General features: G+C 41.2%; 1 protein-coding gene across 1 annotated transcript in view; it reads left to right on the forward strand.

Annotated features, from left to right (window-relative positions):
• Positions 1–25,363, forward strand: part of USH2A (usherin) — a 407,070-nt gene that overhangs the window by 74,602 nt on the left and 307,105 nt on the right. Inside the window, exons 14-18 of the mRNA XM_054712927.1 lie at positions 7,857–8,020; positions 14,642–14,800; positions 19,036–19,530; positions 20,550–20,807; positions 22,199–22,368. Of these exons, the coding sequence (XP_054568902.1) occupies positions 7,857–8,020; positions 14,642–14,800; positions 19,036–19,530; positions 20,550–20,807; positions 22,199–22,368 (1,246 nt within the window). The remainder of the gene's footprint in view (positions 1–7,856; positions 8,021–14,641; positions 14,801–19,035; positions 19,531–20,549; positions 20,808–22,198; positions 22,369–25,363) is intronic.

Genomic DNA, 25,363 nt, shown 5'->3' on the forward strand with positions numbered 1-25,363 from the left:
CCCAGTTAGATTATAAGTTTATCTCGGGTTGGGACTATATCCATTAATTCTTTGGTGTTCCTGTCTCCAAGCAACTAGTATGTGTTTCTCATAAACCAGTCAAATCTGTTTCTCTTGTGTGTATGTATGTGTGTGTGTGTGTGTGTGTGTGTGTGTGTGTGTGTGTGTGTTTAAAATTATAATTGCTAATTATTCAAGGGTTTGAGATTATTGGGCTCTTTTCAACACACTGTCCCTGCTGCCTTCCTTTGGCCCTTACACTCTTCATTAACACCTCGATTAGAGTGTGGACAGGGTGACAGATTAAATTACTAAAAAAGAACTCAAACCAGTTTATTTGGCTTTTTACTAAAATTCAATGTGATTAAAAATAAAACACTTTTCCATGATATTTAAAATATTTATTAAAACAATTTTTTGTTCTTACTACATAGCATTTTTTTAATCCATGCTGCTGCACTTCAGTTACCATTGGTATATTGTTCTGCTCGTCTGAGAGCATAATTCTCTCTTGTCTGCATTTTGGCTAAGATCTAGTGTCTAGAGCATTACTTTGTGTGCCTCTTCTCTCGTGCACTGGCTGGGAGTGGGGGTCAGGGATTCACTGGACTAACACCCCAAAGCAGGCTGCTGTTGCTGGTCTCACACATGTGCAAGCTGACTTTTCACTGAGGTTGGTACTGCCATGCGTTCATCATTGATCTCTGATCTCTGTCCCTCAGTATCTCTTACCTACAGTTTTAGTGTAGTCACCTGCATGGCTTTTCTGGTTGGTTGCTAATTAATTTTGCAACCCACAGGAACTCCAGCATTTTCTCTACTCAGGCCCCTTTAGACTTGGGGGTCACCCTTTGTACAGGTGCTAAGGCAGCACCATGCTGTCTGTCTTCCTTGTGGTCCTCATCCGGTCATGAGACCTACACACCCCTCCTTGCCCTGTACCATACTGTTTCCAGTATCACAGTTTTGTAATGTATTTTGAAATCAAGCAGTGTGATGCCCCTAGTTTTGTTCTTTTTGTATAACTTGTGCTTTGCAATTTAAAATAACTGTAGGACTTCCTATAAGTTAAGAAAGATCCGATAGGCTATGTTCCTGATTCACTTTACAGCCACATGCCAGGCAGGGGCATTGCCCATGTCGTATATTTAAAGGATCCGTGAGAGATGAAAGGAAAATTGATTTATGGTTGTTTCTTAGGACTCCTGGTTTTCCAATGTGCCCATTATTTTATGGTCCACCCTGTTTCTTAAAAATTATCTCTTCCTTTGACTTGTAAGATCTTACTCCTGTGATTTGTTGTTTCTGTCTCTTATACTGATCACTTCTCTTTATTGTGCCCCTTCAAAGTATATAAGTAGGTGTATGATTTCACCTCAATAGATACATGTTAATGACTCTCAGAATGTTATCTCTTCAGATCTCTACCATGGCCTCCAGGCCAATGGCTAGTCCGCTCTCTGAGTTTTAAATTTAAATGTCCCTCATGCCTTCGTTCTTAAATAGAGCCAACACAGAACTAATTTTTGACATTACTTGCCTCACCTCCTACAAAAATAGAAATTAAAAGTCTCATGCCATCTCAGGCCGTCATGGTCTTGTTAAGAGGGACATACACCTTAAAGTCGCCGTTCAAGTCCCCACCACCCACCTATGTGTGGGCTCAGATAGAGTGGGGCTGGCTCTGATGTTGAACAGAGACTGCCCCTGAAAAGAGCCACCATATACAATGTAGCTTCTCTGAAAAGAACAGCAAGAATAAAGCCCCCCAAGGCCACAGGGGCCCAAGACAATCAGGGGGACGTGTCCCTGGTGCAGTGGGTCACAGGGAATGACTTCTCTGCCACTGATGGATGCTGCTGTCGCTTTCCGCTGTGACACTGGTAATCCTCAGAGAAGAAATCCTCTGGCCCAGAAGGTCACAGGGAAAGGCATTTCCAAATGTGACAGTGAGAATCGCTCGGCTTTATACTTTAGCTCATCATTGAGAAGAGATAAAAATGGATTTTATTCTTTTTATGATTTTCATTCCCTTCCTGAATGATACTGAAGTCTCTTTGATGACTTCTGGTTGCTATTGTGAATATATACTAACAATGGCTATTTTGAAAATGTGTACGAAGATGGCTAAAATATATGGGATTCCATCTAGTATAAAGAATTTTTGTTTCCTGAAGAGAAAAATTCACTCATTGTCTCAATGTATACAGACAGGCAGTATAGGAAAATATCCATTTATGCCCTGATGTGAAACTTTTCAAAAACAGAAAGGCAATAAGCTAAAAATCAGTTGAATACACCTTGAACCAGGTACTGTGGTAGGTGCGCTTACAGGTATGAATTTATTTCATTAATTTCCAAACTTCTACAATGGATTATAAGTATTTTATTGCTAAGCAAGGAGTAGATACAAGTATCCCTTAATCGGTTCGGAAAAGAAATGGACTTTCTCATCTGCTTTTTCCATTCATATTTTTTGGGGGGTCTTATTTAATCCCTCCACGAAGTTTACTTATATCCCTTCCCTTCTCCACGTTCTCTTTAATATACACCACTGCACTTCCTGAGTTTTAAACTTTTTTTTTATACTCCCAAAGGCAAAATAAATACATTAAAATAGGCTCTGCTCCTAAGCTTCAGCAACAACAAAAATGCCCCCCCCAAGCAACAATAACAAGCAGGAGAACCATTCGCCTCTCCTCACCCAAGCGGTTCCTCCTCCTTCCCCTACCACAGGAAGGGGCGTGCGTTCTAAAAAGCCGATCCGAGTGCAAAAATCACCTCATTTACCTCTGACACATAAAGCGAACCGGATTTAATCAGTACCGAGAACAATGAAGAAAAAAACGTCTGCCCACTGAAAAATCAATAAAGAAAAAAAAAAAGGATATGGTGTTTGTCTAAACCAAACACAATGAGACAAGAATGGGCCATCTTCCCCTCGTCTCCGTGGGTAGTTAATATGCGTAGGTAACAGGGCGGGCCTGGGCGCTGTCCCCAAGTTGACCTGAAACTAGGATTCTCCTTCCCACAGCCCCTGGGACTCCCCCGTTCATCTGTTCCACCACCGTTTTTCTTGTATATCACCCACTCATCACAACCCCTAAAGGTTTCCTCCCTAATGACTTCTCTATTAATTAGTTGTATTTTGTGTGTGTGTGTGTGTGTGTGTGTGTGTGTGTGTGTGAGCTTCAAATGGCCAGATGTATCACTCCTTGTCTCTTCCTAGCAGACATACATGGAACTGTCATTTTCCTCAGAGAGTGGGGAGTTGGGGTCTAGGCTGGCGAGAGAATCTAAAGGCTCAGACTTCTACAACATGCAACACGTTAACTTTTTTCTGTGACCAGATCATTGTTGGTTTTGCTGCCAACTTTCTCCACTTGAGCACGACTTTATGGATTGGGTCCGGCCGTCCCTTCACATGCATCTATTCCAACGGCCGTGGATTGGATTTTTCTCTGAGAACCAGACCAGTGACTTCCCGTGGGTGGAAGCAAATCATTTGCATGTCCATGTATTTTCTTCCATGGTGTGATCCTGGGATCATTGGGGGTGGGGGGTTTCTCACAGATTCATGCCCCCTCAATGACTCTTGGACAGTGTCCTATTATGTGGGTGATGGGGTAAATGGGCTCACATGTGAGCAAGCCCTGGTTGGTCGTGGCAGCGTCCCCACAAAGACAGCAAAAGCGTGCAAGGACACTCGAGGCCTCTGCCTGGAGCTGCCACGGGGTCATTTTTGCCTTATGCTCTTGGCCAAAGCAAGTCATAGGCCACGTGAGTACGGCTTTCAGCTCACACAAAGAGGGTCTCTAAGCCCCAAATTCCTCATTCCAGTGCCAAGAGAATCGGGGTGCTATTAGGCTGCGAGGAAGGAATACTAAGAACCTCCACTGCAGAAATGAAATAGAATCTGACCCCGGGGAAAAACCAAGTTCTCAAGGGGGCGCTCTAGCTCTCCTGGAACCTGTGCCAGAGGACTCAACTGAGACTCCCCTGGCCTTAGGGAGTAAGAGGAAAGCCAGCCTTGGAGGAGAGGTTAGCCAGGGGGACAGCTCTGCCAGTCAAAAAGGGCTCAGCACAGCTCCATTGTCATTTATTCCACAAAATGTATTGAACCCCATTGTGTGCTAGTTTTTGGACTAGGGATGGAAGAAAAGTCTTTGTCCAATTTCTCCCATTTGCCTTCATGCCTCTTTCTGTTCTGTTCATTAATGATCATTAGTAATTCTTGTCTAGAATGTTTCAGTCATTTGAAGTCTCTTCGTCCTTTGTTCTTGGTGCTGAATGGTGTCCCTTTCATCCGACCGTCAGCAAATGAGAAAACAGGGAGGAACTCCAGGCCCTTCTCTGCTTCTCTTTTTAGGTTTTCCACCTCATCCCACTGATTTTACTTACTAAATGCTTCTCAGGTCTAACCCCTTCCTTCCCATCGCTCCCTGCCACTGTCACAATTGTTCTACTTTAGCAATATCTTCCCTCTCCTTACCTTCCCCTCTCCATCTGTCCCTATTCTAGATTGTTCTCTAAAAATCTTGACTTGCTTACAATTTGACACCCTCTCCTGCTGCCCTTTTCTATTTTCTCCCTCCTTAATTTGCCTGGTTTATTCCGATTTAATTATTAAGCATTTCAAGATTTCTTCTTAATACTCCATTCTCTGTCACCTCCCCTGCCCCCAGAGTAGATAGTTGCCCATTTCCTGTGCCCTTGAAGAATTGCCCGGCTGGCGTGGCTCAGTGGTTGAGTGACCACCTATGAACCTGGAGGTCATGGTTCGATTCCCAGTCAGGGCACATGCCCGGGTTGTGGGCACAATCCCCAGTGTGTGCAGGAGGCAGCCAATCAGTGACTCTCTCTTCATTGCTTTTTTCTCTCTCTCTCTCTCTCCCTTTCTCTTCCTCTCTGAAATCAATAAAGAACATTACAAAAAGAATCTACAGACATCTTCATTAATACCCGTCCTATTTTTTAATGTCTCACTAGACCATGAGCTTCTTGAGGTCAAGGCCAACTCTGTCCTTTCATATTGACGTCTCCAGTGTTATTCCAGCGCCAGCATATAATGGTCCCTCAATGAATGTTTTTATGTCACTCGGTACATTGAAGTCAATTGGATGGTGCCCCTGCGTTGTGGCCCCAGACAGAAGGGAGGCATCGGGAGAGCAGCGCCAATAAGTGATCTTTTCCTGGCACCTGTCCCCGGACCTCCTAGTGGAGCTCTTCGTCCGATGACGAAGTTCCTGGCAATTCCCTTCGTTACTAGCGATGCCTCTAAAACAGAACAGAGTAGGATAACTCTTTCTCCCATTGTTTGTTCCACGGGAAGACGCTCGCTCTCGGGAAAGTGAAATAGATGAGATTTGTGATTTAAGAGACAGAGGCCAGTTAACTTCTTCCCCATCGTGTCCAGCGAACAGCGAGGCCCAGGCAACTCTCCCCGGGCAGAGCGCGCACGGAGATGAGCGGAGCCTTCCGCCGGCTTTGTTTACCATAATGAACTGGTCAATAAACATCACAAATTGTTTATCCATATACATCTTGACAGATTACTCTTTATGAAATCCATTTAGCAAGTGAGGTTTTCCCATAAGGATGAAAAATGAAGATTTTAACCAGATTGTGGGAAAGCTCTGGCTACACCAGGAGAGTCAGTGTAATAAAGGTTTCTTTATATTAATATTACAGAAACCATTTATCCTGACAAAATCAATATCACAAGTCATCTGAGTTTGCTGTTTCTCGTCCAAAGCTTAAAACATCTTTCCCTTTATTAAGTTTAATTCTGTTTTAATAAACGTGAGCTATATTTCATTTAGGAGGTGCTCTGGAGGAGTGGTAACTTCTAAAATGACATCAGACTTGTAGCTTATTTGCTAAAGAGTCTTGGAAATGTTTAAAATCATATTTGAGCGGCTGAGAAATTCACAGGAATCGTTTTACTTAAGCCTTAATTACCAAATTATCCCCAGCGTCCTCTGGGCTGGAAACAAACGATAATATCCACAAAGTCTCCTGTGAACTCCATTCACATAAAACTCCCTCCGACTGAAGCCGTGCAATTATAACCAGTCAGATAAGTGAGATACAACAAGGGCTGGGATAAGGGACTATAACATCAGGAATAGTCACATTTAATTACTCACCACCCTGCGTGCTTTCGGAAGACGCGATTTATTTATTCCGTGGAGACTCAGGACGCAATACCCCATGGATAGTGACAGAGCTGACTTAAGAGTTAAGCGTGTCGCTGGCAGAAAATGGAACCACATCAAGGAAAAGGAATTATGTTATACACTGGAAACTGTTCCTCTAAATGTACTGTATATAAAATGAGTGTGATTGTCTCATGAGTGAATGGTAATAAAAACTGAAATACTCAAGAGATACTTATTCAGGAGTGGAGTGGTGATAAATACACACGCTGGGAAAAGCAAAGCGCTCATTGCTGCTTCTCACCAATGTGACATAAAACGCCGACAAACAATTTACTCTAAGTAATAGCACATAACGAAATGAAGAGCAAATTAAATATGTTTTTTTTTTTCGCTTCTGGAATTCCATTTTAATTTCAGTGCATAATTTTCTAATACGTAAGTAGCCCAAACAAAACGTCGGTTTGAAATGGAGTTCTGATGCAATGTCTGTACATAAAGGACTTCATGTAGTTGTTTGTAGGAGGGGAAAAATGTCCTTCTACCACCACATAAGAAGGGCAAACTACAGGACAGTAGTTTTCCAAGAGAAACTGTGCCTTATTTATTCCCCAGGTGACGTAGTCCATAAAACAAATTTGCAGCTTATCTAGCAGCCCTGGCTTTTATCAGCCTTTTTGAGGGTGTTGAAGGATTACCCAAGAGATCACACCCTAAAGTTGCAGTGAGTACAGGAACTGTCCACCCAGCATCTTCATGAGAAAGTGTAGAGGATCCATAATGTTTTTATTAAGTGTGTCTTATGCAAGGTCCCTGCTAAACGTGGGTGGTCTTCTCACTGGTACCGTTTTTGCTTTTCGAATACTTCCTGGCATCAAAATCGTTCATCCTCACCGACGACATTGTCACAGGTTAAGAGTTTGAAGAAACAGGTTTTCATTTCTGTCGTAGCAAAAATGCGACAACAGTGATCTTTTTTTTTTTTACAAGCAATTTTAGGAGCAAGAAATCGAAGTTGAAGTGAAATTCTCTCATACTTATTTAATTAGCGTCTTTTCAAAGATCAGGATAATGCTCTGTTTTCCAACCACTCCGGATAAGTGAATTCAGTGCATAAAATAGAAAAGGAAATATAACTTTTATTCACACATTGTCAGTATTGGAATGTGTTTTCCGCCACCTGTTTTCTTAGCGAAATTTAGACTTTATAAAACCAAATACAGAATATCAAGATGTTTAGGGAAGACGATGATGATCACATCCAGTTTTCTGTTTCACAACTTGATAGATACTTGAAAAGATAATTTGGAGGGGACCTAGTAATCTTAATTTTTAGCTGTCAGGAGAACTGCTTTTGTGTGAAAGCAAAATTTACAGTATTCTCAGTTGAACAACTGGATTCAAAATAATCCATGAGATGTACTGGGGCATGTAAGAAAGCAGAGTAACACTTTTTTTGTTGCCATTAATTAGCTTCCAAAGAGAAGGCTTCATAGAGGTTTACCATAAACAGCATTTCGATAAAAAGATTTTTTTTTTCTGTTTTGTTGTATTTCGTGGTGGTTTGTTTAACTTAAGAATCCTTTTCCGCCTGTTGGCTAAAACGGACCATATTAGTCCACAGTGTTATCCATATATGTGCCTCCTACCATGAATTATTAATCAGAACGCTTGACGGTTTACTTCTCTTGTTTTCAGATGTCAGCCTTGCAATTGTCATCTCTCCGGAGCCTTGAATGAAACCTGTCACTTGGTCACGGGCCGCTGTTTCTGTAAACGATTTGTCACCGGCTCAACGTGCGACACTTGTGTTCCCGGCGCAAGCCACTTGGATGCCAGCAACCCGTGGGGTTGCAGCAAAAGTAAGTGAGCTCCGTCCGGCCCAGGGCTGGTGTGCGAGGAGCCAGCCCCTGGGGAAGAGGGTCCGTGTTCTCTCTCCCCACTGAGCACCCGTCCGGCAGGCTCAGCTACAAGGCAGAAAGTGTAGGTCAGAAATGAAAAAACAAAAAAATTACATGAAATGAAACGTGTGTTCTTTTTCCTTGATTCGGTCATGGGAAATGATGATATGATTATATTACTCACGGGAAATGGACACTGGTGTGTTGAAATAGTATCACCAAGAAGCCGACCAAAGTCCTGATGTTCCCAAAACTGAGGGACATCACTGCTTAAGCCAAATGACCGGTCCCCCCTCCACCCAACAGCATCTCCAGGCAATTGCCTAGAGCGAATGGAAGATTTATATTTTACTCGAGTTTTGTGTCCTTCCATCCCACAAGTCTTATGGGCACTGCGCTATTAGTTGCTTATTGATATTTATCAAAGCTTATTACTAACCCCTGCATTTGATATTCTTTTCTTTCTGTTTTCACCGGCACTCACTGTTTAGATGTTTCTCGTGCTTCTAGTTCCAACTCTTGGGAGCCAAAGCTTATCTCTTAGCATCTTTCGGCTTCTCAGCACCATTTTCCAGTTCCTTGAATTGGCTCCACGCGGTCACCTGCTGCCCCACAATCTCATAACATCCCGATGAATTCTTTATATTTCCTTCAAGATCATGTATCTTGCCTTTTTCAGAATTCCTAAGAAATACCTGCTGTAAACACATGGCGAGGAGCTCTCTCCCACACGGTGTACTGTGCATGTCCTCCTCGGGGCTTCCTGAGACGGTAGTGAGTCACAGCACTAGGAAATGCCACCATTCGGACACGTCACCACGGGCCTGGGCTGGTGCTATCTCTTCTATTTAAGGAAGAGGGAGAGAACTAATGGGATATCGGCAACTGTACTGGATTTTTTTGTTGTTGTTAATCCTCATCCGAGGATATATTTTCCATTGCTTTTTAGAGTGGAAGGGAGGGACAGGGAATAGGAGAGAGAGAGAGAGAGAGAGAGAGAGAGAGAGAGAGAGAGAGAGAGAGAGAGAGAAACATTAAGGTGAAAGAGACACATCCATTGGTTGCCTCTCGCATGCACCCCAACTTGGGCCGGGGAACGAACCTGCAACCCAGATACGTGCCCTTGACTGGGAATCGGACCCAAGACCCTTCTGTGCACAGGCCAATGCTTTGAACACGGAGCAACACCAGCCAGGGCTGTACTGGGTGTTGAGATGGTGAAAGGCAGGTGTAGCTAAGGACTGAGACGTAGTTAGACGTTGTACCTGTGTGGTTCACCTTCAGTATCCTGTGTTCATTGGTACCTCGAGATGTTAGCCTACCTCCAGATGTTTATGCTGCTCTCGAGGAGCCACTGTCATAATTGCCTGTGTATAAATACAGTCTACACACCAATCTGGCTTTCACTGACCACTTAGTTAATATATATTATCCATTGATTAGCTTAGAATTGATTGATTTATGTACAACATCGATTCCAGCGTATTGCTCTGGGTGACAGCTGTAGATCATCACTCACTACAACAAACCAAACCTTAGTGATTTTTTGATCGGTTCTGCCAGGAACTTCGTGTGAAAGTATTTGCAGCGGCTGCACTTTTTGCTACCTGTTCCTGTTTCTGAGATACGGTCTAGGAATTCTACCTCAGGCAAAACTGGGCAGTCTGGTCACTGGGAATTGGCCTACTTTTCTTCGTATTGGCAGACACTTTGCGTTATGTCTCTTCTTCTCTGGGCTAAACATTCTTGATCTTTTCAAATGCTTCCAATTTTGAATAATTTAAAAAAACTTGCATATTCCTAAGTATTCTTCCCTGGATGTAGGCATTTTGGTTTCTCTGTTTAAAATTGTGATCTTTAAGATTGGGAGCGCAGGATCAGCAGAGGAAATGGGTTAAAAAGAGAAATCAGACAGGATTCCTGCCTTTAGAGGAGCTTAGCACAGTGAGCGTCGGGCTCAGGGAAGTGCTAACGGTGGGGCACACAGGAACGGCGCTGCTTTCTTTATGGTCCCCCTGGGTTTCACATGGTCCTTGCTTTCTGTGCCACCAGCGGCCGGAACCTGCTTCACAAAGATGCGATTGAAAGGAACGTGGTGCTATCTATTGTTGGAACTGTGAACTACCGCGGGCTCCGGTTTCCTCTCGTCCAACAGACGTCAGGGATGTGTTTGCCTTGAGAATCCCAGTGTCACAAGGTGTTTTCCTACACAGTTCGGGAACCCTGGGACTGTAACAGTTATCTTCTCCATGTCCTTAGAGACCACTGACAAGAGTTTGGCAATGGCGGCTGTGATTTTTATTTTTATGATGAGGCTTTGGGGTAAGAATCCTAAGATCTGATTTTCAGAACGCAGGGGTATTGATTTGGTTTCAGATAAAGCAGTTAGGCCCTCTCTGATGGTATGCTTTCTGGTTGTGTGATATGCTTTTTGCCCATTCGTATTTGTCTCATGCTTTTAAAATGAGAGTCATTTTCCTTGGTAAGAGGGATGGAAGGAAACAGGTATTTAATAGTTCTGCCTTTTGCATACTTTCCTAACAAATGATATTCCAGTTTGCCTTAAACATCTGGCTATAAAATTAACTAATATACACATACACACACTTATATACACATACATGTATATTTATTATTTAATTATAAATATTACATTTATGTTTTAACTATTTATAGATCTTTTGTGTTTCTCTTCTTGATATTACTCTACTCAGCTCAACTTTTTTGTTTACCCTTGCTTATCCATCTTTTTATCATTCATATTTTTTATCCCTGCTTATCAAAGAGGCTGTTTTAATTCTCCTTTTTTTAAAAGAAATATTTTTATTATGGTAAAACATACAGAACAAATTTTCCATATTAGTAATTTTGTTAAATATATTTTATTGGTTTTTTACAGAGAGGAAGGGAGAGGGATAGAGAGTTAGAAGCATCGATGAGATCTATCAGCTGTCTCCTGCACACCTCCTACTGGGGATGTGCCCGAAACCAAGGTACATACCCTTGACTGGAATTGAACCTGGGACCTTTCAGTCCACAGGCCGACGCTCTATCTACTGAGCCAAACCGGTTAGGGCAGTGGTCGGCAAACTCATTAGTCAACAGAGCCAAATATCAACAGTACAACGATTGAAATTTCTTTTGAGAGCCAAAGTTTTTAAACTTAAACTTCTTCTAACGCCACTTCTTCAAAATAGACTCGCCCAGGCCGTGGTATTTTGTGGAAGAGCCACACTCAAGGGGCCAAAGAGCCACATGTGGCTCGCGAGCCACAGTTTGCCGACCACGGGGTTAGGGCAATATTAATAATTATTAAACTTTTTATTGAATGCATTGGGGTAACATTGGTTAATAAAATCATATAGGTTTCAGGTGTACAATTCTATAATACATCATCTGTACATTGTATTGTGTGTTCAGCACCCCAAGTCAAGTCTCCTTCCATCACCATTTATCCCCCCTTTACCATCTTCTACCTTCCCAACCCCCCTTTCCCTCAGACATACCATTGTCTGTGTCTGTGAGTTTTGTTGTTATTGCTTAATCCAGCCCCACAACCCTCCTCCCTCTGACAGTTCATTCATAATGTTGTACAACTATCCCTATTACCCATTTCCATAACTCTTTTCTTCTTTTGAAATGGAAACTATACTCTTTAAATGTTAATACCCTTCCCTTCATTCTTCCCAGCCCCTGGCAACCACAGTTTCACTTCCTGCCCCTCCCTTTCTCGGTCCCTCCTCTACTTTGGGGTCCCATTACACAACTGTTGGTGCAGGGCACACCTGACATTGTCTCCTAGGTCCCTGAGGCTCTGTTCCCTTTTGTTCTGTCTTTTTCTGTTCCTCTTTCCCCTGGATTGGATAAATCAGATTGCTGTATCTTTAAGCTCCATCTCTCCCTTTATCTTCCAGTTTACTGTTTGTTTGCTGCACTCAAGAGCCTGTCTATTGATTGCCTCTTTTTATGAGTCTGGTTCACAGTTTCTTTGAGTGAGTTGTAATTTTACTCTGAAAACACTTAAGCTATTAGTGTGGGTGGTGGTTGTTTTTTTTTTTTTTTATAATTTGCATAGGCTTAAATGGTGGAAAACTTTCGCCACTGTAGCGTACTGATGTCTCTAATCAGTTTTTTTATTTTTTTTTATTTTTGCGTATAGCCTGGCTTCCTACGGGATCGCTCCTGTGCCTGAATAAGCCAATGATATGGGCAGTGTTTAGGCTCAGATACTTTCAGACCACACAGCTCCTGCCAGTCACTGTGAGTTAGAGCTCCCAGAAATAGTTCTTTGGATGATTTGCCGGGGTTCATCTCACTAATCTATTCATGTTGGTTTAACCAGAAGCACCTGATTCTCTTTTTTTCCTTTTGAAACGTCTCATAATTCTCCAGCTTTTCTTTTATTTTTTTCATCTCATCTGTGGAAGACACTTTCACATTGTTCCCAGAACCCATCGTCCACTTGTTTTAAGTTAACTGAACTTAGAGCTGGGTCCATGGCCTCATCCTCTCCTGTAGTTAATTATCACCATGCCGCTAATCTTCCGACTGGCATGTGCGGGCACCAGTGACGTGTGGGTTCCTGGGTTGTGCCCACCCCGGCACAGGGCCTGCCCTCTACCTCTCCTCCTTCCTGCTGATTTGGTTGTGGACTTAGTGGTCATCTACCTGGGTCTATGTAGACAAAAATGACCTTGTAGGGATGGCAAAGTAAAAGCTGGAGGGACCTCGATGTCTGTCTGCACCGGGCAGTACTCCCAGCCTTTTGTGAGAGAGAGGGACACACACATGCACACACGGCATCTTATAACCCTGACAGGTAGACATTGTCATCCTCTTGCTATAAATGGGGAAAATTCTAAGAGTCCAATCGAAATGTGACTATAGACGTACAACTACCGAAGTGCCAAAGCCAAGATTAAAGCGCATGGCACCGAGAGAGATGGATACGCTCACAATCTCATGCGTTCCAACTTTGAATGAGAGTCTGGCATATGAAGAGGCCGTTCCTGGCAATTTTGATGAATGAATATGTGCTCATTTTCTCAGAAATCTACTTTTAGCACATGAAGGATGGGCTCAAGTTACCTCATGCCCAGCATTTCATATTTATTCCCCAAAGGGTGTGAGACCTTCTAAGCATTCTGGTCTATGAAAATGCTCACGTAAATGCCAAACAGGCACTATTCATTCATACTGAAAACCTGGACGAGTTAGTGGGGCGGTGGTCCTAACACATAGTCAACTTGAAATATTCAGCGGAGCCCTGTGTATGTATCTCTGTGTGTGTATTTGTGTGTGTGTGTGTGTGTGTGTGGGTGTGTGTGTGTGTGTATGTATCTGTGTGTGTGGTGTGTGTGTGTGTGTGTGTGTGTGTGTGTGTGTGGAGCCAAGGAAGTTTTCGTGGAATGTGAGTCACATTCAGTACCCTTTGACCTGGGACTGAAACATCTCTCTCTTGCAGTCATCCTGAAAGTATTTCACTGTTTTCAAAAATAGTCTGAAGGTCAGTGTTGATTGCTTTAACCCTGCAATCTGTTGAGCCCCTGATAACATGTAGAGTTTTAGATGTAGTTACTAATAATCACTAAGAGAAATATTAAATTGCCGTGGCTGGCAAGGCTTTCAGAGAGTGCTGGAAATGAGACAGTTTGTGATCTTTGTGGTTCCACCAAGAGCAACGGTGTTTAGAGCCCTAAATTAAAACTCGCTGCCACATCAAATGTACTGTCAGTGTTCAGCCAGTCAAAGTGACCTTATCAATTATGGCGAATCCATGAATTTGAAAATATCAGGTATTTATAAATAATCCTCTTTTCATGTGTCCTTTTGAGATTGTTACTACTCTTGTACTCTATCTAAATGGGCATACAGACAGTTAGACTTTTCATATAACAATGCAAATTCTAAAGGAGAAACCAAGATTTAAAGGGGAAGAGTGAGAGTGTATCTAGCTTGAATGTTTTTCTTTAAAACTCTGACATCAGTATGACCTGCCATCCTGGCACCCCTAAAGGTGCTGGCGTATCCACATAGTACATTGAAATTGTTTCCTGCTAATATCTGGACTATTTAGCATTCATAACATCCATCACTATTTGTATGACCAACTATTATCCTTTTCTTACACTGTGCTCTGTGAAGCAAGATGAGGCATTTTGCTTAATGTGATGGAAAACGTCCTTTTCAGAAACCTCAACATCATGCTTCTTCAGTTTCAAGTGTCAGTGGATCTTATTTATGTCACAATGTAAATTAATTAAATAGAAAATGAGTGTTGATGCATTCTTGGATAGTTCCTAAAAAAAAGTGCTTAATGTAAAATTTTGGGGTTTCCCCCTCAATTATATTTCTATTAAGCTGCACTGACATACAAATCTGTATTATGCTTACAGATAAAATGCTTTGTTTTAGAAATTCATGATATATACCCTTAGTTTATTAATGTCTTGGTCAACCGCGTGTCTTCTTGATGAAGTAATCCTGAAACAGAATGACCTCTTTGCTGGATCTCTTACTTCATTGTACTTGTGTGCTTATTGATTGCCTTTGCTAATAAATGCTCTCCCCATTGTCATTTAGCTCCGTCCCAGCAACCTCCACCCAGAGGACAAGTTCAAAGTTCTTCGGCCATCAATCTCTCCTGGAGCCCACCGGATTCTCCCAATGCCCACTGGCTTACTTACAGTTTATTCAGGGATGGGACTGAAATCTACACAACTGAAGATCAATACCCGTACGGTGAGTGTAGAGTCCATGATGGAAAGACATACTATGCTAAGGGTTGATACATTAGTTAAGTCCTTTGACATTGAGGATAAATGTGGTTTCCTCTGTCCAGCACAGAGTGTTTCCAGCAGAGAGAGAATTATACACCTCACTGGTAAAGAAATGCAATAAACGAGATGCTTCGTATTTGATAAGCCCTTAATGTTTACCAAATTCTCACAGATGAAAAGGAAAAAGACGCAGCCAGCATTGATGAGGATATGAAGGAGCTAGAACCAACCTCACTGCTGGCATATCTGTGTGGGATCATGGGTACAACTTTTCATGCAGCATAAGTTGTTCAAGTATATGCAAAACCTTACCCTTTGCATACCATTTGACTCAGCAAATTTATTTTAGGAAATTAATCTTCAATGAATAGTTATCATTGGACGCAATATCACAAAATACGTTTAAACCTCCACGCTGTAATAGCAAAATATTGGAAAATTCAGACATTCAAAAATCTTTCAATAAATTATGGTACATGGCATACTAGAATCCTGATACATTGTGAAGCACATTGTAGGATATGATTGCCTTAAAAAATTTTAGTTTACATATTAATGAATGGAAAAGGTTCAAGATGTATTGTTTAAAGTAATTAAGTGGTTTTAAAAATAACCTGTGAGTTACGTTTTAATTCAAAATCATATAAAATGACTCTGAGACTTACCACAAACTGATGTTTAGTTTTCTCATATTTCACATATTTTTATAATATGAATTCAATTTTTAAAATCCTCAGGATAAAAGTGGATGGAACACAACATGATCTTAAATTGAAAGAGGAATGATGTGAACAAAACCATAAACACTGTCTTTGCATCTGTAACTTGTATGAAGACTTTAAAGGAGCTTGTAGAAATCAGGCTGTCGAAACACATGGTCTTTAGAAAACATTCACTCATATGTTTGAGATACAGTTTCCCTAAAGACACAATGAAGAAACATAAATTTTTCCTTTCTTCCAGTTCTGCCTTCTCTGATATTTGCTCCTGGTCTTGTTTAGCTACAAGCCAATTTAAGAAACAACGCGTATTTTCCGGCGTATAAGACGACTGGGCGTATAGAAGATTTTCCTGGGTTAAAAAGTCGTCTTATACGCCGGAAAATACGGTAGTTTAAGAAACACAGGAGCCCTGGCTGGTGTAGTTCAATTGGTCCCGCATTGTCCCATGTACCAGAAGGTTGCTGGTTCGATTCCTGGTCAGGGCACACGCCCAGGTTGTATGCAGAAGGCAGCCAAGTGATGTTTCTCTCTCACATCGATGTTTCTCTCTCCCTCTCCCTTCCTCTCTCTCTCTAAAATCAATAACACATTAAAAAAAAAAGAAACATGGCAACAGGATGCCGACTCATGTTGTTCTCTTAGTTTAATGCCCAATTTTCCAAAGTCTAGGTTAACGTGTACAATTAGAGAAGTCTGCAGAGCAATGAAAAAATACTATAGTTCCATAATCTTCCTCAAAACGATTAGGAGGGTGCCTTCTTTTAACATGTTGATTGGCTTTAAAAGTTTTGCATAGTGTATGGTTTCATTCCGTATATATTTATCAGGGGTTACATGTTACACCTAATTCTGAGTGACTTGCACCTGCATTATAATGTCCGGATGTTCTGATAACTCTTGTCTGTTCAGCACTCCAAGCCTTCTTGGAAGTTAATGGGAGCCCTGAGCTTCACGATGCAGATTGCAGAGGGAAGTGAACATCTGTCTACATCTGCCACACTGGCAAAGCATCCTGATATCCTGCTACTAGAATGTTTGTTTTCTTCCAAATATCAGCATGACCCAGGTGTCTTGAAACTTAAACTTTTGTGATAGGGGAGGGGGGAGTCACAGAAATATTGAAAGTGGTTTTGAAGATGACAGTACCGCTGCTTGAGCTATTGCTGAAGTGGTGAATTAGGGTCACCCAGTTTCCCCTACCGCTTAATTCAATAATGATATTAAACTTCGCTTACAGCATTCTTTCCAGAGGCATATTTCTCATCATAGCATATTGTGATGTGTTTTATAGAACACTGCATTTGAGTAAAACACTCTGGCTCTTTTACATGATTGCACTATTATAGTAGAATCCAAATAACAGTTTCTCACATAATAAATGTGTGCTCATTCACTAATCAGACATTTATATAATCCTATTATACAAGGTATTCTTTCCTAAAACCTTATTTTTTCATTAAAAAAAATGCCACTTCTGGCATTTCTTGACAGCCACTATAATTAATGATGGGACAATTATCTGCATGATGGCATTTGAACAGTAGGAACAATTGGTTTGGGCTGTCAGAACTTTGTATCATTCTAACAATATCCTCGTGTTTATTATTCTGTTCCCAGTGTGTGGCTAGCATGTGTAATATGAAACAGAAACAGTACTTATATTCACTCGGATGAATACAAATCTTTGGGTTAAATGAAGGCATTTGGAATTACAGGTGCCAGAGTCATTGAACTTTTCAAAGAAAATTAATAATCTCTTCCAAGCAAGTTTGGTCATTTGGTTGAGACCATTGTAGAATTCCTTGTTGGAATAAAACTTTTCCTAGCCGGCCTCCTGCACTGTGGGGTCACTAGTTTTCAACCTAAGGTCATGACAGCTGGTATATTACTACTTTTAGAGCCTGCAGATCATTGGTTATTAGTAATAGCATGCTAATAATAGTGGCATAGTTTTAAAGTTTCTGAATTAACTTTTAAAAAATAAGTTAAGGTATAGTCAGTGGTTTCCCTAAATAAAAATTCACTCACGTGCATACCTGTGAGCTTTCATAAGTAGAAGAGAGAGGTGTCGAAGTCAAGTCAGCATATTGGGAATTATACATAATTAGCACCTAATATCACCTCCCCTGCAGCCCCAGTCTGGGTTCACATGGGTATTTTCTGTGTCATAGGTGTGACAAGAAAAGCTATTGCAGGATATTGCACTCTTTTAATACTATTGACATTTTTAGGGTGGCTAGTACATCACATGAGATTTTCCAACTTCCAGTTTGAAACTGAAGGAGAACGAGGCTTAAGAATCAGGGAGATGGAAATTTAAAATAAAAATCATCTTTATTACAATAAAAGCCAGATTGGAGAATATGCCTTCTGTGGCTGCGGAAAGACAAAAGACTCAGTGGGCTGGTGGGAGCATGCTTTGCTTCCCTCTTCCCCCGCCCCTCCAATTCACAATCAGTTAAATCATTTCTCATTTGGAATGGGTAGGGAGCTAGTCCTTAAATGTCACATGAGGTAAAGGCTTCCACAGGGAAGCTAGAAGATGATTACTTTGACAATAATGGGAAGTTTAGAGTTTCAGACAATGCTATATCTTAGTGAAACCTAGGTTTTCATGTCCACCTTTAATATCACATGATTTATTATTCCACACTGCATCAGTGGATCAATGCAACAAGTTATAAGGTGGTTCCTCTGAGAAAAAGACAAACAGAAAACATAGGGAGGGGATATAAACACAAAAGAGAGAGTCAAGAACAGTTGTTTCTGTAAGGCTGTTGATATTATTGCCTAGAAAAATAAATCAGTCTACTAGTATATGGAAATTATCCGTTTATTCATACTCATTCAGTAAACTTTTATTCAGTGCTCACGCCAGACCAGGAATTGTATGAGCCATTAGAAACACAAAGATGAAAAGGTTGGTTCTCATGATTGAGAGGGGAGATGGGAGAAGTAAAGCAAATTTACTCCGTGGCTTCTGTGTCCTGATTGGACTCTCGTGCAGTACTCAGCATATTTTCATGGGGAGTTTGCAATGCCATATATGAAGAAGAGCAGCTTTACCCTTCACTCAGATGTTCACTGCCTGCGTCCGTCCAGGCTACTATGAAAGAGAAATGCCACAGGCTGGGGTGGCTTATAAACCACAGAAATGTATTCCTTCGAGCTCTGGAGGCTAGAGGTCCAAGGTCAGGGTGCCAGCACGGTCAGGGTCTGGTGTGTCTCCCTCACGTGGATGTTTCTCTCTGTCTCTCCCCCTCCTGTCCTGTCCACTCTCTAAAAGTCAGTGGGAAAATATCCCTGTGTGAGGATTAGCCAAACCACAACCACAAAACCTCTGGTGCCTACCTGTTCTTCATGAAGAGTGGATTGGTATAGTTCATGTCATTAAGTTATATAATAGGAGAACTGGTAGAAATGCTTTCCTCACCAATTTTGTGGAATGCAACTATTTTCTTTCTTTTAATTTCAGACATCCAGGACTTCTTAGACACTGCCCTGTCGCCATATACCTCCTATTCCTATTCCGTCGAGACCTCCAATGTGCAGGGTTCGACGAGGAGTGCGGCTGTCACCTACAGGACAAGGCCGGGGGTCCCAGAGGGAACCTTGAACTTAAGTTATGTCATCCCCGTTGGCTCAGACTCAGTGACACTTACCTGGACGGCAGCCTCCAATCGCGCTGGCCCCGTAGAGAAGTATCTCCTGTGGTGCGCTCCCTGCAATGACACCCAGCCCTGCGTTCCCCATGAAGGTCGCGGAACCTCGGCCACCGTCTGGAGTCTGCTTCCCTTCACCCAGTACCGCTTTTCCGTGCAGGCCTGTACCAGTGGGGGCTGTTTACACAGCTCCCCTGTAACCGTGACCACAGCCCAGGCTCCTCCCCGAGGCCTGGGTCCACCTGCGGTGCGGGCCATCAGTTCCACAGAACTGCGTGTAGAATGGGCTCCGCCGATGGAACCGAATGGTAGGAACTCCAGGCCTAGATTTCACCTTCTTGGGCCAGACCTGAATGAGAATCTAAGGAATTTGGAATTGTGCAAGAGAGTCTGGCAATCCCATGTGTTTTTGTTTTTTTTTATAACTGCAGGATATAATAACTGAGAAACAATCTCTAACGATATAAGATACTATTTGTCCTGGTTAGTAGAACGAGTGTATTTCTTTAATCTAATAACAAATTCCATTCATTTAAATTGCCCCTTAAAAGGCTGATATTATCTTTGCTCTTAATGACATCTGCCACAACACAAATTATGTTTCTAATTTAAAACTCACTTACAAAATGCATTATATTTGACTGTGTCACCAAGTTAGGGCACCCATAAGCAGTAAATTTTCTCTTTTAGGCCTAAAAAAGGATATAAAGTAATACAAAAAATATGTATATAGGCTAGCTGACTCCATTAAGTTAATTTTTGTGTTCATACAATTGAACCCTGTTATATAGGCCACACATACTTTCATAGATTTTTTTTTAGTAATTTGTACATTATGACAAAACCTTTTTTCTCTTAGACTTTTAAAATTTCTTGATAAAACTAGGTGGAAACTATAATATTCTAATATTTATGCAAACACATAGCCAAATTAAAATCTCCAAATTTGAAATATATAAATTGGAAGTAACCTGATAAAATTCCCATAAAGAAAAAGCTATTCTTAGTAGAAATTATAGCCGTTCATCCTGAAAAAAAATCATGAATTTCCCTATCATAAATTACAGTTATTTTGTGTTTGTACTTGTTCCAATTTGGTTTGTTTTCCCCATGAATATGCTTTTCAGTAGTATTTCATACATTCATCTGTCCATCTCTGTTGGTTTTTATAAGTACCTACGCTCTATATTACGGAGGAAGTGGTGAGGTAATGGAGTCAGAAGAATAATGAAAAGCCAACACATTTTAACTGATTTAACTCCACCCTACCCCCCAAATAGTCTGTTTGTCTGATGAGTCATCTTGGCTTCCTGTTTTCCTTTTCTAGGAATAATTGTAAGGTATGAGCTCTACATGAGAAGATTGAGATCTGACGGAGAACCCACGGCAGCAGAAAGCCGAGTGTTTGAGAGCAGTCCTCGCCCGTTGGCAGAGTCAGCCAATGACAATGCGTTAAGACCCCCTCCGGCAGCCACAGCCATCCGTGGCTTGGAGCCTTACACCACATATGAGTTTAGGGTCTGGGCTGGGAATATGGCCGGCAGCGTGTCCTCCCCCTGGGCCTCGGGACAGACAGGAGAATCAGGTGAAGGTCAAGCTCTGAATTCTATTTTTAAAACTCCTGAATGAAAATACTGCCTCCAGTTAAAGTCAACAGCACCAGAGTAAGAATTATAAACTTACATAAGCCAAGGGAAAATTTAACACTTGGTTACATGGATAACTCAAGGTCATAAGGAACTTGAAAAGTTTTAGGGCGAAAATGCTTTAGTTATTATTTCAAGAGGGGCGGGGGATGACTTAACTAAAATAGCCTTTTAGGAATGTTTGCAAAGTAGCAGTTGGTTTCCAGTCCTGAAGCGGGCTGGCCATAGGTTCTCATCTTGCTCCACATTCAGTACAGTTCACGTTCAAGGAAGGAGATCCCCGGTACAAACCTCACAACTCTGCTTTCGTTCTATTTCTCTTTCCAAAACAAATAGTTGAGCTACTGCATCATACCAAATGACAGAATCCTGGATTTCAAAATCCATAATTCACAAGTGTGCTTGAATAAGTAGTTGGCAATATGGAAAAGAAGGAGGATGAAATTTAAAAAATTTTAAAGGTATCTTTCCTAAGGCAAATGAGATATTTTTAATTCTCCACCTTACTCTTTACATGAAAAACACTTCACATGTTATGAGTCTTTAACAAAATAAAAAATACACGTCTGCTATTCTTTGAATTAATTCAAGGATATTCAAAGAAACCCGAGTCCTGATTTAATGTGGACCTGTTAGGACTGTGGAGGCTAAGGGTAGCTGTAGGTTGATGTCCAAGGGAATCATTTCATGAATAAAATGTGCATTGTGCCAGCCATCTTGGACAAATAACAGTGCCAAGATAGCACAGGTGATGAGCCATGGCGCTCAGGAAGGGGAAAGTCAAGGTCAGAAATGAAAAGTAATGGGTGAAGCCGCAACACCGGACCCTCGTAATCTTATGGGTCACTGGCTAATGAAAGTGTGATGAGGTCCTTTGATAATACACTTTTGGTTAGCACATTTAAAATCCGTATTAAGATCTCAAGGATGGCAAGGGGAGAATGTATGTGTGTATCTACCCTGCACATTTCAATCAAGATTTATTGAAAACGTACTTCTTTTTTTTTCAAATATTTTATAAGACGTATGGTTTCCCACCTAATTATCTACTAGTTATCTTTATGAGCACAATCAAACTCCTAGATTATTTTTATTGTGTAAATGGATAACGTCTTTGCTGGTAATATGAAATTGCAGGACATCCTTGCAGATAACATGTAAAAATGAATAGTTTTTATATGCAGCAGTATACTCTTTGATTTTTTAAAACCGGAATATTATGTAAAAAAACGGGGTATTTCAGAAACTTGAATGAATGTGGGGACTCGGTTCAGAAAGCCTGTGAGTACAGCGTTCATGGTTTCACTGTTGTCATTGTTGCCCTTGACAGAGCCTATCTCCATGGCCCCTCCCTCGGTCTCCCCGCTCTCACCGCACTCTCTCAACGTGTCCTGGGAGAAGCCGGCCGATAATGTTACCCGAGGAGACGTTGTGGGGTATGAGATCAGTATGATTTCTGAACAATCCCCTCAACAGCCTGCTGCGGTGGCGGTTTCACAGGTATTGCTATTTCCACATAGTTGTCCTTTCACCATTGAATTATATTTTCAGTTTGACATTTTCTGAGTTTGCAGAATTCAGTGACAGAATTCTTCTTTAGACATTGCTTAAATGGGGCATTTATTCCCTAATGTAAGGTGATATGTACAAAGCTCTTCGGTTTATGGACCTTATTTTTTCTAATATAAGCATATTTAAAAACTAAGTTCATATAATTCTATTTAATGAAATCTACTTTTCTCACTTAATATATATCCTTAAAAGTTTTGTAAGAAGCTGACTTTTGGTAGCTATGTACTATCATATTATTTGGGCATACAATACTTTTTTAACCAGTGCAAAATCAGTTGACATTAATATTGTATAAATTATTTTGGAAATATAAATAACATTAATAAGGACATTTAATGTGCATTTTGCATATTTCTAATTCCTTGGGGAAAAATCCAAGGAGTGGAATTTCTCACAGCTTATAGTAAAGGTTATGATGTTCAAAGTTTGGGGTAGATATTGACTTACCGCCTTATAGTATTCCATTCTCCAGCTAGTGGTAATGAGAATAGTAATGATTGCTAACAGTTACTGGGTCTTTACTATGTACCTGGACTAATTCATTTGGTAGATATACGCATATAAACAAACTTAGGGGATGAGAGGCTCACGTTAGCCCACAGTGTATGGTTGTGCCAAGGTACAGTCCGTTTGATCAACAGGAAGGTGGCCAATGACCGAGACTGGCTAGTGTCAGCTGGACAAGTCACTGCATTCTTGGCCGTTTAGCACCTCTGCCTACAGACAGAGATGCTCTTTGAAGGGATTAATGTGACAACAGGTTCTTCCCATGTGCTGCCTCTCCCAATAGTTTACCCACATTCCTCTCCCCCAGACTTCCTGGTACCTCATCTTCCAGTCTTTTTGCGTTGATGTCATGACCCATACAACCAAGCCACCATCATATGTTCCAGGTGTAGCTACCTTGGTGCCTTCCCTTTGCACACAGAGTGGATGACCAGGTACACTGCCTGAGGATCTGCCCATGGAGAGGATATCTTCCTGCTGCTGGTTTTTAGGACCATCCCTACATGTGGCTATAGAGCAGCCTTCACCCACATACTAAGACAACCCATTTATGAACCAAACCACTTTTTTGTACTCTCCCAGCTTTTAGGAGACCTCCAAGGAGTCCTAAGTATGAGCTGAGATTGAGTCACCAGAATGATGGATGACATGGGGGGGCTGGACTACCTGCTTGCACAGCATGCTGTGCCTTATGTCCATTTCTCGATACCCACTTCCATTTGATGATGAATTTCGGTTAGGCGCACCTGACCTTAAGACTTGGCATGCCCCACAAAGCTCGTGAGGAGTAGCTTTGGCTGCATGGTCAGCTAATGTTCCTTATTCACTTCTCTTTTTCTGAGGCCCAATAGCATGCTAGCAGCTCTAGCAAATGGTATGCGGTTTCCATCCTGTGGTATGTCCTTGCTGCACACCCTAGGTGTCCACCTGGTGATTCTCTCATTGTGGGCTTGCTGTAATAAGGGTCTCATAGCATCCTCTCCCTCTCCAGTCACCTCCGGTAGCATAGCATCTGCTAGGCTTCGTGTCCCAAATGCCTGGTCTGCTTGCAACCCAGCCTAGGTCCTGTCCTCCTCTGGGTGCACTCAGAGCTGGCGGCCTCCCCGGGACTCCATGAGCACAACATCATTCCCAGACATGAGGTGTGCTCTCCCAGAACATAAGATAATACAGAAGACCCACACACCTTAACATATTTTATCCTAAAAACAACTTTGTTTTCCAAAAATCTACATTAATAACACCAGGTTGTTCTAAGTGGGATGAATTTTTATAGCAATATGAAGTATTACCCATTTTTAAGTTGTATTTTATTTAGAAAATTTTAAGTCACGTGGCAAAAACAATAAAATTTATATCCTCAATTATATCCTTAATAACCATTTATAATAAGAGAGATAAAGGATTAATAACTCAGTGTCTGTTGTTTTCCTGATTTCTAAATGTAATTGCAGTAAAATGGTTCCACGGTTTTAAATTATTCCTCAATTTTTAGATACTTTGAAATCACCTTTATTTCTGAAACCGTATGTAAATGATGTAATTTAAATTCTAGCCCTTACTGGTTTGGCTCAATGGATAGAGCATCGCACTGAAGGGTGATGGGTTCGATTCCAGTCAAGAGTATGTACCTTGGTTGTAGGCTGAATCCCCAGTACGGTGTTTCTCTCTCATCGATTTTTCTAACTCTCTATCTCTCTTCCTTCCTCTCTGTAAAAAAATCATAAAAATAGATTTTTAAAAGTAAATAAATAAATTCTAATCACACTGTTTTCTAGAACTACTCACCTAGGTTATAAAATTTTAAAGTCAAGCCCTAGCTGGTTTGTCTCAGTGGATAGAGCGTCGGCCTGTGGACCAAAGGGTCCCGGGTTCGATTCCAGGCAAGGGCACATGCCCAGGGTTGTGGGCTTGATCCCCAATAGGGGGTGTGCAGGATGCAGCCAATCAATGATTCTCTCTCATCATTGATGTTCCTATCTCTCTCTTCCTCTCCCTTCCTCTCTGAAATCAATAAAAATATATTAAAAAATAAATAAATAAATAAATAAAATTTTAAAGTCAAGACTCAGGCAAATATTCCAAATGAATTTTATTGTACTCCTAAAGGGAAAATATCTAGAAAAGTCCTGCATACATGACTAACCTGTACAGTTTTCATATTTATGGAATATATTTATATTTATGAAAGACTTTGTGATCCCTTTTTATATCACCAATCCTTGGACGAAACAGTTTTGTACTTACTCATGCTTATTATCATACTCTCCATTTCAATGACTTTTTTTTCTGGGTATAATTTCCAGTGGTTCTTTGTGTCTACAGACCAAGCAAATTTACATGGATGCTTTGATCATCTCTAGTTATAATGACCGGCCCAACTCTCAGTGTTGGTTATTTAATTAGTTGTTTATGG

The sequence above is a fragment of the Eptesicus fuscus genome, chromosome 24, assembly GCF_027574615.1.
Source record: "Eptesicus fuscus isolate TK198812 chromosome 24, DD_ASM_mEF_20220401, whole genome shotgun sequence".
Lineage (NCBI taxonomy): Eukaryota > Metazoa > Chordata > Mammalia > Chiroptera > Vespertilionidae > Eptesicus > Eptesicus fuscus.